Source organism: Panicum hallii, chromosome 3 (genome assembly GCF_002211085.1).
Source record: "Panicum hallii strain FIL2 chromosome 3, PHallii_v3.1, whole genome shotgun sequence".
NCBI lineage: Eukaryota > Viridiplantae > Streptophyta > Magnoliopsida > Poales > Poaceae > Panicum > Panicum hallii.
In genome coordinates this window covers 23,141,364-23,154,306 of record NC_038044.1, presented here as the reverse complement: position 1 = coordinate 23,154,306, position 12,943 = coordinate 23,141,364, and the positions used below count along the sequence as shown (strand labels likewise).

At 46.8% G+C, this 12,943-nt stretch overlaps 1 protein-coding gene across 6 annotated transcripts; it reads right to left on the bottom strand.

Moving 5' to 3' along the window:
• Window positions 1-5,827: 5,827 nt before the first annotated feature.
• LOC112886258 (putative pentatricopeptide repeat-containing protein At1g16830) lies at window positions 5,828-12,117 on the bottom strand. 6 transcript variants are annotated; one of them, XM_025952091.1, is made up of 7 exons: window positions 9,928-12,117; window positions 9,069-9,164; window positions 8,957-8,984; window positions 8,719-8,859; window positions 7,011-7,120; window positions 6,444-6,485; window positions 5,828-6,373 (listed from the first exon to the last, which is right to left on the bottom strand). In XM_025952091.1, exon 1 carries the CDS (start codon window positions 11,927-11,929, stop codon window positions 10,031-10,033), a length of 1,899 nt encoding a protein of 632 aa, XP_025807876.1. In that variant the 5' UTR covers window positions 11,930-12,117; the 3' UTR covers window positions 5,828-6,373; window positions 6,444-6,485; window positions 7,011-7,120; window positions 8,719-8,859; window positions 8,957-8,984; window positions 9,069-9,164; window positions 9,928-10,030. The 6 variants fall into 6 exon arrangements, with proteins under 6 accessions (XP_025807876.1, XP_025807877.1, XP_025807875.1 ...); XM_025952092.1 differs by having other exon boundaries at window positions 7,019-7,120; XM_025952090.1 differs by having other exon boundaries at window positions 7,011-7,066.
• Between the last annotated feature and the right edge of the window lie 826 nt (window positions 12,118-12,943).

Below are 12,943 nucleotides of genomic sequence, written 5' to 3'. Positions count from 1 at the left end.
GGCCAGCGGCAGCAAGCGGGGGCGGGGCCGCAGCGACGCGCGGGGCGGCAGCGGGGCGCGGGGCCGGCGGCGGCGCGTGGGGGCGCGGGGCCGGCGGCAACGAGCGGGGCGGGGCCGCAGCGACGCGCGGGGGCGCTAGCGGGGAGCGGGGGCGGCGGGGGCGGCAGCGGGGAGCGGGGAGCGGGGGCGGCGGCTTTCCTGCGAAGCGAGGGGAAGGACGCGGACCAGAAAAATCGAGCGCTACTTGTATTTTGGATTGTCGGAGAAGTGACGGTGGAAAAAATCAAGCTTTCGTTGGAAGCGTTTGGCGGGATTCTCGCGGTTCTCCACCGAGAATCCGATTTTAATCGGAACCAAACAGCACCATAGCTAAGTGAGTCTAAGGGTATGTTTGGATCAAGTGACTAAAATGACTAAAAGTAGTGACTAAATTTTAATCATCCCTATTTGGATCAAGCGACTAAAAGTGGCTAAAATGATGAGGAGGAAATAATAAATGAGGGCTAGGCCCTGTTAACCCCAACTTTTAGCTCCTTTGAGCTACCCTTTGGGGGCTAATGAGACTAAATTGTTTTAATCACTTTGTTTGGAACTTTAGTCTCTAAAATATGTCTAAAGTATAGACTAAAGTTTAATCACTTTGCTTTAGAAGCTGGGATCAAACATACCGTAAGTGTTTTGGTAAGTAACTTTGGGGCACTGCAAATGTCGGGGCCATAAAAAGGGCTAGCCTTGTATAGGCCATACTCATCGTCAGCGCATCATCCTTCTCCAACGCATCAATGATATTTGGAGAAAATTGTTGACATATATATTTGTTATTCCTTCTCAATACTAACCATATATTTTCTCAATACATAGGACTTTGCCCAACGAGAGCTACTACAGCATATGCGTGGCCTTTGGCACTCGCTCCCAGCAGAGCATGACGCGTCACGCGTCCGTGCATCCGATCCGGCCAGCGGACCCGGACGGCAAGGGGGTCTCGAGCTTTTATTTTCCTTGGTGTCCTTTGAGTAGTGTGGATCTACGTAACAAAACGTATCATGATTTGAGAAAAATTCAGCTCTGCAATGTGTAGGGCCCATCAAGCTCATCCTAATCAAGTTCAGAAGAAAGTAGAGTTTTTCAGGTTGAATTCAGTGTGTAGGATCAAATGAGAAAAAGGGGGAAATAAATTGGTTGTGTGTTTATAGTTTTTTAGGAATACCGGGGAAAACGCCGCCGAGCTCAGTCAATTCAAGGAGCAGATGAAGTCCACGTTCCAGATGAGTGACCTCGGGTTGCTCAGCTACTATCTGGGGCTGGAGGTGTAGCAGAACGAGGAAGGCATCACCATCAGCCAGGGCGCCTACGCAAAGAAGATCGTGGAGGCTGCGGGACTGGCAAACTGCAACACCTGGCTCACGCCTATGGAGTCGCATCTCAAACTCAGTAAGTTCAGCACTCACCCAGCTGTTGATCCCACCGAGTACAGGCGGATCGTGGGCGCACTTCGATACTTGGTGAACACAAGGCCGGACATAGCCTTCGCCGTGGGCTACGTGTCGCGGATCATGGAGAAGCCTACGACAGAGCATCTGGTGGCCGTCAAGCGCATACTGCGCTATATCGCAGGGACAGTTCACTTGGGCTGCCACTACCGGAGGAAAGAAAGGATCGTCGCACTACTCGGCTACAACGACAGCGATCATCGCGTGGACATCGATGGCCGGAAGAGCACTTCGGGAGTCCTGTACTTCTACGGCAACAATGCAATCACGTGGCAGTCTCAGAAGCAGAAGGCGGTGGCGCTATCCAGCTGCGAGGCAGAGTACATCGCCGCCGCGACGGCATCGTGCCAGGGCGTCTGGCTAGCTCGTCTTCTTGCGGAGCTCAAGGGAGAGAAGCCGGGCGCCATCACACTCAAGATCGACAACCAGTCCGCGATCCGGCTGAGTAAGAACTCTGTCTTCCACGACCGCAGCAAACACATCAACGTCAAGTATCACTTCATCAGAGGATGCGTCAAGGAGGGCAGGGTGAACATCGAGCCAATCAACACCAAGCTTCAGCTGGCGGACATCTTAACGAAGGCTCTTGGGCGGGATCAATTCTTGCTTCTGCGGTCCAAGCTCGGCCTGGTAGAGTGCAAGGCTTAGGGGGAGATTTGTTAGCTAACTTAAGCCTTGACACGTAGATTAGCTGCATGCATTAGTGGTCACGTTTCTGTTTCCTGCATGCGCGCGCAAGCTCCGGTTTGTGGACGCCGTGCACGCCGTGGCGAGGATAGCTCGCGCATGCCAGGGCTTGCGGGAAAGGAGCATCATGCGAGCGTGGGGATGAACGTGAAGTACCGCACGACGCGAGCCAATCTCGGGCGTTGTGTTAGTTCTTCATTTCCCAGCATGGTTCCCTTCTATAAATGAGAGAAGAAATATCCGAAAACGCTGCAGCTTCATTGCAGCACAAAATCCACTTGTGTTCGTGTCCGGTTCGCGTTGCGTTGAGTTCGTCCGTGTGGCGTTTGGCCGTTCTCCGGCGTTCCGGCGTTCGTCAGGTCCAACAAATACGGCATTTGCCGCTGCCTTCATTGGAGGCGGGTGCGGGACAAGGGTTCGAAACCCTGCCGGGTCATCACTACCATGGTGCGTTTCGCAACCAGACCTCAGGTCTGCCCGCGATTTGTATTTATAGTTCCATGCGGTATCCGGCGATCAAAGAACCTCTACATGTGATCTTCACTTCATCGCAATACAATGCTTTTCATTTGAATATTACCTACCACTACTGCTTCGTGGTCTAGCACAGTGCTTAATCTGCAGTAATTGTGCATATCATTACCTGACCAACCACCGTGACAGACTCACATGCATGACCTCAAAATTCGCTGCAATTCGCTGCAGTAATAGAAGGTCAATATCACAGGTCCCAGCAGAGGCTGGATCCCAAGCCGTGTTCGTGCATAGATGCCTACGGAACTCCTGGTTAACGGATATCTGCACCTCCACTAACCTCCATTGGTCCAGCACCATGCCACTGATCGAGCCAACACTTTTGTCGCATGCACTTCGATTCCGGCTCGCTAGTACAGTAAAAAGTAAAAAAGGATTGCATTGCTTTACACACAACATTGTTGAGCAGTGTATGCACATGCACATGCAACACATAGTGTCGCTATTGATGGATCGATGAAGCAGCTAGCACATGCACCATGTCGCACAGTGAGCCCTCCATCATATAGTATCTATGCACGATGCCATCATTCATGGAGTAGTACACAGATGCATCGGACTGATCGAGTCTACTGTGCGGATCTTGCGAGCGCAATAATTAAGCAGGAGCTTAAAACGGAAAGCGGGAAACAGGACCAGTGTACATGACCGAGTCCTGGCCCATCGATCGATAGATATCAGCAGTGATGAGGCGTTGCCGTTTGCTGCCACCGATGCTTTTGCGTTTCGAAAACCCACCAGGCGGTGGCCACTACGAGAACAAGTAGCGGCCGTTGTTTGCCACTCCTCCACTGACTGATGGGGCTCTACGTGTTGGGACCACGGTGCCAGCGTAACAAAAAGAGTTGACGGTGGAGATTAGTACTAGCTGGTCAAGGCAACCTGGACTAGGGGCTCCGTGCGCCTCAGACAATCCGCGCGGGGGCAAGGGAACAGCATGACTTGCATGGTCAAGCTCAAGCAGGCAGCGAAGGGAGGTCCGGGATGCAGAGTAGCGAACGCACTTGGCACATGGCGCACTAATTGAAATCACAGAACAGCGGATATACCAACACAATTTTCATCAACCAACAGAATAGCAGCTCCCGCCAAAGGCAGGGCAGCAGATGGTGCATTTGGAGCACTTGTCTCTATCAAGCACTCACAAGCGTCATTGGCACAGCCAGTAAAAAAGAACGAACCAAAAACAAGGCACTACTAGTGAAAAATTGAACCGAACACCCAATGCACTGGGCCAAGCACTTCAACCACACCAACTACAAAAATTTACTGACTAGGAACAACTCCCAAGCCTATTTAACGGACCTCTTATTAATTCTTTTTGATAGTTCAAAAGGAGCGAGGATGAATTGCAGGTTTAATTAGACAATAGAATTCATACTATTGTCATCAAATTAGACCTTAATAAGAGGTCTAATTCATCCCAGCCGGCATTAAAATGATGTCAACAACGACTTCTTTTCTATACTGTGAGTATAAATTATTTAAATTGAGGCCATATTTGTGAACGGAAGGCCATATAAGGGTCTGCTTGTTAGCCTCTTCCTCACTCCTCTCCCGCTCGTTTATAAATTATGGCCCCGTCTTCTCCCCCTCCCTCCACCTCTACGCTCATCACTCACCACATCCTTTGGAGAATTTCCACTCCCCACTCCCCGGTCACTCCCGTTCTTCGACCACAGTCAGCTCGGGCCGAGATGCCGCCCAAGCAGGCTGCAAAGAGAGGCCCCGACGCACTAGGTGGTGAAGGGGGTAGAGGCGGCCTGGTGGGTGGGGGTGTGATGGCGTTGGGGAAGTGGAGGACGGGAAATGAGGGAACGGAGGCAAGGATGGCGTCAGTGGCGAATCCAGCCAACATACGAAGAGGGGCCTCATCTCGCTTCTCTTCTCCTTCCTCCCCTTCTTTTCTTCTTCTTCCCCTTCTTTATTCTTTCTTCCAAAAATAGAGAGGGGAGCTTAGGGGGGTATCCATCAATCTTGGGGAGGTAGGGGGGGCTTGAGTCCTCCTAGCCCCCTATCCGCCCCTGACCGAGAGTACAAATTATTTAAATTGGAGGCTATATTTGTGAAGGATAGGTAGAAAAATAAAAACATAAGGGCCTGCTTGTCAGCCTCTTCCTCACTCTTCTCCCCCTTGCCCCCGTCTTCTCCCCCACCTCTACCCCACCTCTACGCTCATCACTCACCACATCCTTTGGAGAAACTCCACTCCCCACTCCCCAATCACTCCCGCGTCGAGATGCCGCCCAAGAAGGCTGTGAAGGAGGGAGGCCCCGATGCACCAGGTGGCGAAGGGGGCAGATCAGGCGGCTAGGGTGGATGGGGGTGTGACGGTGTTGGTGAGGAGGGCAGGAAAGGAGGGAAGGGAGGCAAGAGTGGCGTTGGTGCACCTGGAGGGAGGGGCGGTGATGGAGGCGATGGAGCGCCTGGCAAGAAAGGCGGGGATGGCGGACAGGGTGGAGCGAGGGGCAAGGCAAGGCCCGCTACTTCAAGGGGGTGTTTCATATGGGCGGGGCCGGTGGCGACGGCGGCTACTCCGGCGTCGACTTCTAGAGGTTTCCGTGTTCTTCTCAATTGCCGTCGGTAATTCCGACGCCATTGCCGTTGCCATCGTCCATGTGTTTGTTCAGTTTCATGTCATGTTGTGTGATGTGTTTGTTCAGTTTCATGTCATGTTGTGTGATGTCAATCTCTGTGGGAGCATGCATGAGGCATGATGAGGGTCCGGTAACCAGGTTGTGGAGTTTAGTGTTGGTGTAACTGTTAGAGTTTCCTGTCGGAGATTTAAACTTCATGTTGTGGTTTAATGGACCACTAATCACCAACTATTTACTCTTGGTTCCGTCGTGACTCTACGGGTGGTGTAACTTGTAATCTGTGTTTTTATGAACAATAAAATGGCAGCAGGGAGGTTATGTGTGTTATTTTAGATGAGCAATTCTAGTTTCTTCTCTTGGCGCCTCCTCTTTTTTCCCCCTTTTCTTTTCTAGGGTCTTGATCGGACATCTTCCAACTCACTTCCGGTCTGTTTGGGCACCGTAGCAGAATCAGAGAAAGAGCGCAAGGAACGCCTAAAGCATCACAGCCATGTAACTTCAGATTTGACAATACTGTAATGTGATTCGAAAATATTATAACAGCATTCTCGCAGATAATGACCTAGCTCTTGTTCCATTTCAATAATATACAACTTGTAGCCTGACTGCTCCGAAAACCTTACATTTGAATGAGGAGGCCATGCTATGGAATCATCCTCGTTCTCCCAAACTGGAATCCGAAAGATTAGAAACGGCATCTTCTTAACAAAACATGCTGAATCCGCTCAACACCCCAATGGCCACTCATGTTAGATCAATAAGCTCCTTGACCTTTGAAACTACAGTTGAATCACGTTTCTGTGCATGATGGGGCCTCGAGCCAAACATCAAAAAATGGCAAAAGGCAGAATAGCGACATACAGTAAAACAGAACCACTCATCTGCAAGTCACCAAAATATCGAACAGTTTAATGAATTGCTGATCCTTGGAATGATCAGCAGTCATATGAATGCCTCTCGTGATTCAGTTGGTAGTTTCAACTCGGAATCAAACTCGCCAAGGGGTGCAAAGTAAGCGTTGACTATGTCCTTTGAAACATACTCCAGGGCAAGAGGATCCCACTGCAAGAGCAAAATTTTGTGACAATGTAGAGCAGAAGGAAGCTATTAAGTAGATAAAAAAATTAATTACCTTCGGAGCCAGGTCCTTGTCGACTAGCCGTGCTCTAACACCCTGCACATCGACAAAAAACTGAGTGCAACTAGTCCTGAAGGAGCTGTGATTTGTTTAATAGAAATGTTTACTCCTATCATTTTCTTTTGCACTTTCAATGCTGCCACAGTAATTATAGCTGTTCTATGCCATGAATCCTTAAATTTTTAGATCATAAGATGCTTACTGATCTTTTAAAAACTCACATTAAAATTAGAATGATCAGACCTAATGTTTCAAAATACTCCAGATCCTTGTCATTAGGACAAGAAACTTAGTTCAAATTCACACTAAGCATCTTGTCGTACCGACAAGAAAAAAAAAATCAGGAGGTAGTATATATTTCTCAACTCCTAAAAAGATGTCACCTATAGCAGAACTCTACATTGTAGTTCACATAACAATGTGTATTTGCCATTGTCTTATGCAGGTATTTAAGCATTCGATGTAAAATTATCTTATGAATGAAATCAGTTAAAGGTTCAATTTTTTTAGTTCGAAAAGGATTTAGATTCATATATGCATCAAATATATGCTACACAATACCTCCATACCCCATCAATGCACGCATCATTAGGTTCGCTCCATCATCTTTTTTCCCACTGAAAAGACAAACCAAATATGCAGCAAACACACTGTACTTCTCTTCTGTAGGACTGCTATTTAATAGCAGGATTAGAAATAATAACCAAAATGAGGGTCAAAGACACTACTACTACAAGGAGTTGTGATCGGGTTGACAGGGTCCAGGCACCAGGTTCACTCACCAGCAGGGGAAAAAATAGTTGGGTAAAGTGGGGAACCTGCATCCGGCCTTATGCCGCTATTCTACTGTAAAGAGTAGGACACGAGTTTCCTGAACATGAAGACTGATGAGTGATGTGTACTCAATTTGAGCACATGAGGGGCCTGCTGCTCATGCTTTGGATCTAGAACAGAGCAGGCACCGTTTGTGTGTGTGTGTGTGTGTGTGTGTGTGTGTGTGTGTGTGTGTGTGAGAGAGAGAGAGAGAGAGAGAGAGAGAGAGATCAGTGACATGAGAAATTACGAGTCCTATGAGTGAATCAAAAGCATCTGGCAATTTTCCATCCGTCTCTTACAATCTTAGCCAATTACTGATTAAAACGAGTCTCGAATATGTCATTGTACATGCATTTGAATCAGTGTCTCCAAACATGATGTTTCCTTTGTTGGTTTCTCACATAGTGTGATATGCAACATCTTTATCTCTAGCGTCCTGGATGGCACCAACTACTTACCAAGAAAACAAAAGAGAACAGCAGGCGGCACGATGCCGTCGGCGATCACCAGGCGGCATGCGTTTGAATCTTGAGGGCTACGATAGCATGCTCGACAAGAGAGGGGGGGGGGGGGGCATGCGCCCATGCCCCCTCCCTAATGTCGTTCCACCCATAGCTTCAGAGTGCCACCTCCATAGAGGCCCATAAAAATAGGGCCATGGTGCGCTATGTGGGCTCAATTGTATTTTCTTTTTTTATTGTTTAGCTTCATTCACAATTGCTGGCTTGTTATTCTTCTAAATTTGTGCTTTTACATATGATCAACATTTTAGATGAATAGATTTAACATGTTTTAAAATATAATTCAATAATTTTGGAACATGATTGAGTTCAAATGTTGAAATTATATGTTTAAAATATAAAAAATTATAAGAGCATTCAAATATTATGGAAGATAAGATTCAATATAACAAACTCAAAATGTTGAATATATTTCTTTAACATTTTTCAAAAATATTTGAAACAATACAAATAAAATATTAACGTGATACATTAGAAAATGTTAAAATTTAATAAGTTGGTTTAAATATATTGGAAAAAGGTGCTTAAGAGTTTAAAATTTATATCCAACTTTGAATTTTGCCTGCCCCAATCACAAGAAGGCATGTGCAGGGCATTTTCCTTCATCCAAAAGACGGATCCAACTCCCAGATTCATGATGGACTTTATTTATGAGCTAAAATAAAGTAGTTTTATATTTATATTTGTACTTAGAATAAGAATAAAATGACTCAATATCCATCGGACCTACATATTATGACTCCCTACCATTCTAAATCTGATTGATTTCACATAAGCCGAATTCATTAACAGAGTTACATACAATGCTGACCTTATTCTCTGGGGTCAATTCAAAGCTAAAATGCGAAAAGAACTTCTTTCTTAAGAAAACATAAGCAAAATCGATTTCATAAAAGTGCTGCGCCGAAAACTGCAGAATATCTAAAGCATACCTGTACTGTACGTATTGCAAAATCTTTTTAGTATAATCCCCCTAACTTAAACTGCAAGTCCTCAAAGAGATCCAATATTTCCTGCACCAAATAGAACTGTGCAGATAGCTCTGTTTCCCTGCAGTATAAAGGGCGACTAACCTGTACCAGAGTAAAACCAGAGCATATCAAGAACATTTAGATTTATTCAAATATTAAGTACCTTGGGAAAGAGAAGAGAACACGCATCTCTACTTACAGAATCATATCTGCTAAAACCAACCAACCTGTAAAAAGGGGTTGTTCAGCAAATTTAATGAGATACTCAATTAACCTGCACTTCTAGAGTTACCAAAAGTAGACATACATACATGCACCAGAAAGTTGTATAGATTGCCACAAGCACTTCACCCTAGTAGATTTTCCTCCAAAAAGAATACCACAATTGAGGATTCTGGCAGATACTACTGCAAAAAGAACAAGAATTAGCTGCAGCAGTAGCATGCGATGATCCACCACACGGTCAGACGAGCAGCCACTTGACCTAAGCAGCCAGTGGAATTCCCTTCCCCAGCAATTAATCAATGGACAGTTTCTAAGTAAGATTATAAATATTGAGAGCATGATTATACGTAAGAAGGCATCTTCTTCCTAAGCACTGCAATAAAATAACAATGGCTCCTTAACTTTGTCACTGTTAATTGAAAAATGATCACGACGACTGAGGAAGATGGAGTACTTATTACAGTAAAGCAAGAATTGATAGCAAAAACAGCATTTATCGTATGTTTTCTTTGATTTTGACTTGGTAAGTACAACAGACTGAGATCACATAACAAAATTGGCTATTTTAATGGTCTGGTTTCCTTAATGTTTTGACTTGGCATTTGGCGATGTGCAGAAAAATTTAGATTTATGACCAGAGTGAATCGGTCTTTGTTATGATACTACAGGTTGCTGATGCTACTTGTAGTGTGATGTCAAGTGTAGCTTTTTTCCATTATCGGATACACCCATGTTCACTCTCTCTACCAAAGATTTCATTGTACATCTACCATTACAAGCTAAGCACATTCTATGCCTAATCATTAACTAAAATAGTTAGCACTAAGATTAAGAAACAAAAGGACCAAAGCAAAAATAATAGCAGGACATTCAAAAAGTTTATATCTAAGTATTCAAGAATTATAATAGGTACTGTTGAATGTCACAAGGAAAATGGTATAGCACCTGTGGAAGGCAGAAAGTCATTGAACACTCATCCTTATATACTGTGTAGCAAGTAATTATGCACCTATGTAACAGTATGCTTGTTCAGCTGAAATAATTTTGCCTACGAAGCTGAGCATACAAGGAGATCACTGGATGAATCAGAACCATCACTTTCAACAGTGGCTGTGGCATTATCCTCCAGGACGAATTTATAGCCAATGGACTGAGAAAGTAATGAGGAAGCTTTGGTACTAGGTTTCATGCCTAGATTAAGCATCTCTCTGATCATTGCAGCAGCTGAGTCAATAAGCCGTGACTTTACTAAGAACACGACTATTGTGTTGAATGATATGCTGTCCATCTCAACATCAGCACGTTCCATTTCTGTTAGCAACTGTTTGACAGCATGAATATCCCTGGTCCTACAAAGTCCACGAAGCATTACGTTGTATGTACAAGTGTTGGATGCCATTCCTAATTGTTTCATCTGGTCAAACAGCCTGTGAGCCTCTTCCACCAGACGAGCTTGGAAAAGACCATGTAAAACAATAGTGTAGCACACAGCATCAAGAGCACAATTTTCACGTACAGCCTCCCTCAAAATTCTTAACGCCATAAGGTTCCGGCCTTGTCTAACAAGGATACAGAGGATGGTAGCATGAACATATGAATTTGATTCAGGATCCCTCATAGCAGTACTGCGGTAGAAATTGATTGCATGGTTTACCATTTCCAATTGGCAAAGGCTATGCAATAAACCGACGTAAGTGTAGCTGTCTGGACTGATGTTCTGTTCGATCATATCAAAGTAGAACTGGATGGCTTCTGTTGGAAAACCTGACTTGCATAAAGCACTCAGCACTGAATTGAAGGCCACAAGATCATAAGAGGTACCTGAGCGCAGAATCAAGCTAGGAATCCTGGGAAGAAGCCTTTCATAAGATGAAAATTGTAAGACCCGAACTAAAGTAGATAAAGTGTAAGCATCTGGCTTTATCTGGCTACCATGGATTTGCATGTAAATGCCCAGGGCGTCATCATATCTCCTTGCCTTGGCCATGCAGTCCATCAGAACGTTGTAGAGAACAATGTCTGGGCTGCAGCCAGCAGACACCATGGATCCGAGAAGCTCGCTGGCCAGATCGTGCATCCCAGCATGCAAGAAACCTTTGAGGAGGGGCGTGTAAGTGATCACCGTGGGAGTAGAACCAGAACCAACCATCTTTGCCAGCATCATATAAGCATCATCTAGTCTGCCCTCGCGACACAAACGAGCAATCAAGCATGTCCAAATGGCCGAGGTGAGCTGGCAACCGGAGACATGCACGAAAGACAGTAGCTGCCAAAGCTCAGACATGGTTCCAACCTTAGAGCAGCAAGCAAAAATTGCTGCGAGAGAAGCAGAGCCTGGGAGAAACCCCTGCCGCAGCATCTCTGCGAAATAACACCGCGCCCTTGACCAGTCTCCGGCTCTGCAGAGATGAGTGAGCACGATGGCAAAGGTGAGGTAATTGGGCGAAAGGTTGTCCCGGAAACAGCACTCCGCCTCGGCTAAATGGCCTGTCCGGAGCAGGACGTCGAGGATGACGTTGCGCGCCAAGGTGTTGGGTTGGAATCTCCAGAGCGGCATTTGCTCGAACAGCTCGAGCACGAGCGGGTAGAGTCCCCCGCGCCAGTAGAGCCTGAGCAGGAGGAGGAACGTCTGGGGCTTGATGAGGCAGCCGAGGCCCTGGAGCTCGCGGAGCAGGGCAGAAGCGGTGCCGAGCCGGGAGGCGAGGCGGGCGGCGGCGGGGAGGAGGCGGTCGAAGGAGGAGGGCGGGTGGAAGTAGCCGGGGCGGCGGGCGCACCAGAGGAAGAAGGAGAGCGCGAGGGCGTCTGAGGGGCAGCGGGAGACGGTGGCATCGACGATCCGCGGCGTTGGAAGCGGCGGAGGCGGCGGAGGGTGGGTCTTGGAGGCGAAGAAGGCGGCGGCGAGCGCGGCAGGGAGCGGCGGCGTCCGCCTGCGCGCGGCGTGGAGCATGTAAGCGGGTGGGCGGGGACGGAGGCGCCGTCGCTGGCATTGCAAGCGCAGACGACACGCGGAGCGAGAAGCAGCAGTCCACTGAAGCAACGGCGCGGTGCTCAAACGCCGCCGGTTGGCTGCCGCACAGCGGCGGCGGCGGCGGAGGTCAAGTTCAATAGAGCTGGAGCTGCAGCAGAGCAGAATTGTGGTTTCAGCTGGTGGTAGCCCGTGAGCGTTTGGCCCAGCTGCCCGTTAGCGTGCGTGCCTTGGCGTGGGCCTGCTTGGGGATCCAGCCCATCAGGAAACATATATGCAATATGCGGCGGATGAACGATTTTATTAATCCTTTTTAAGGAACTTTTTAATATAACCTTTCCGGAACTTTATTTTCGCTCAATGAACATAATAACAATGACTAAAATCTCATGAACATGGTACATGACCAACATCTTCATAGCATTAATATATTGATGTACAGATGGACATTACTATGCATTAGCATCAAAAGACGAGGTTCCATAAAATTTATCCGACTAAGGCCTTATGCAGTTATTAATCTCCTTCGCATGAGAATTGAGGAGGATTTTGACTTGTGGAGGATTTAATCCCTACCAACCTCTTTCAATCCTCTTCGATCCCTTCAAACCAAACAAGTTCTAATATTTCAATAATCGGTTGCCCAAAATTCAAATTTTATCCTTAACCCTAGCAGGCACCCTTGTTAGGGCTATACTGGGCTCCGGCCTCCTCTGGCCACAGAAAATTGCATAGCTAATTCAGATGAGCTGTGTTTTTCAAGGAATTTGAGATATTTGGCTTCTTTATCTTCCCTAATTGCATGTTGGTTCAATTTGGCAAATCCCCCCCCCCATTTGACTTCACGCTCCGCCACTGAACCCTAGGTTTAAAAAGGTAGCCAATCAACACTGGAAACATGAGTAACACAAGGCTTTACCTTGTATAACTCAGCAGGATCAATTCCACTAACAAACCCCATTGAATTTGTGGAGGATTAGGTACCAGCAACCTCTT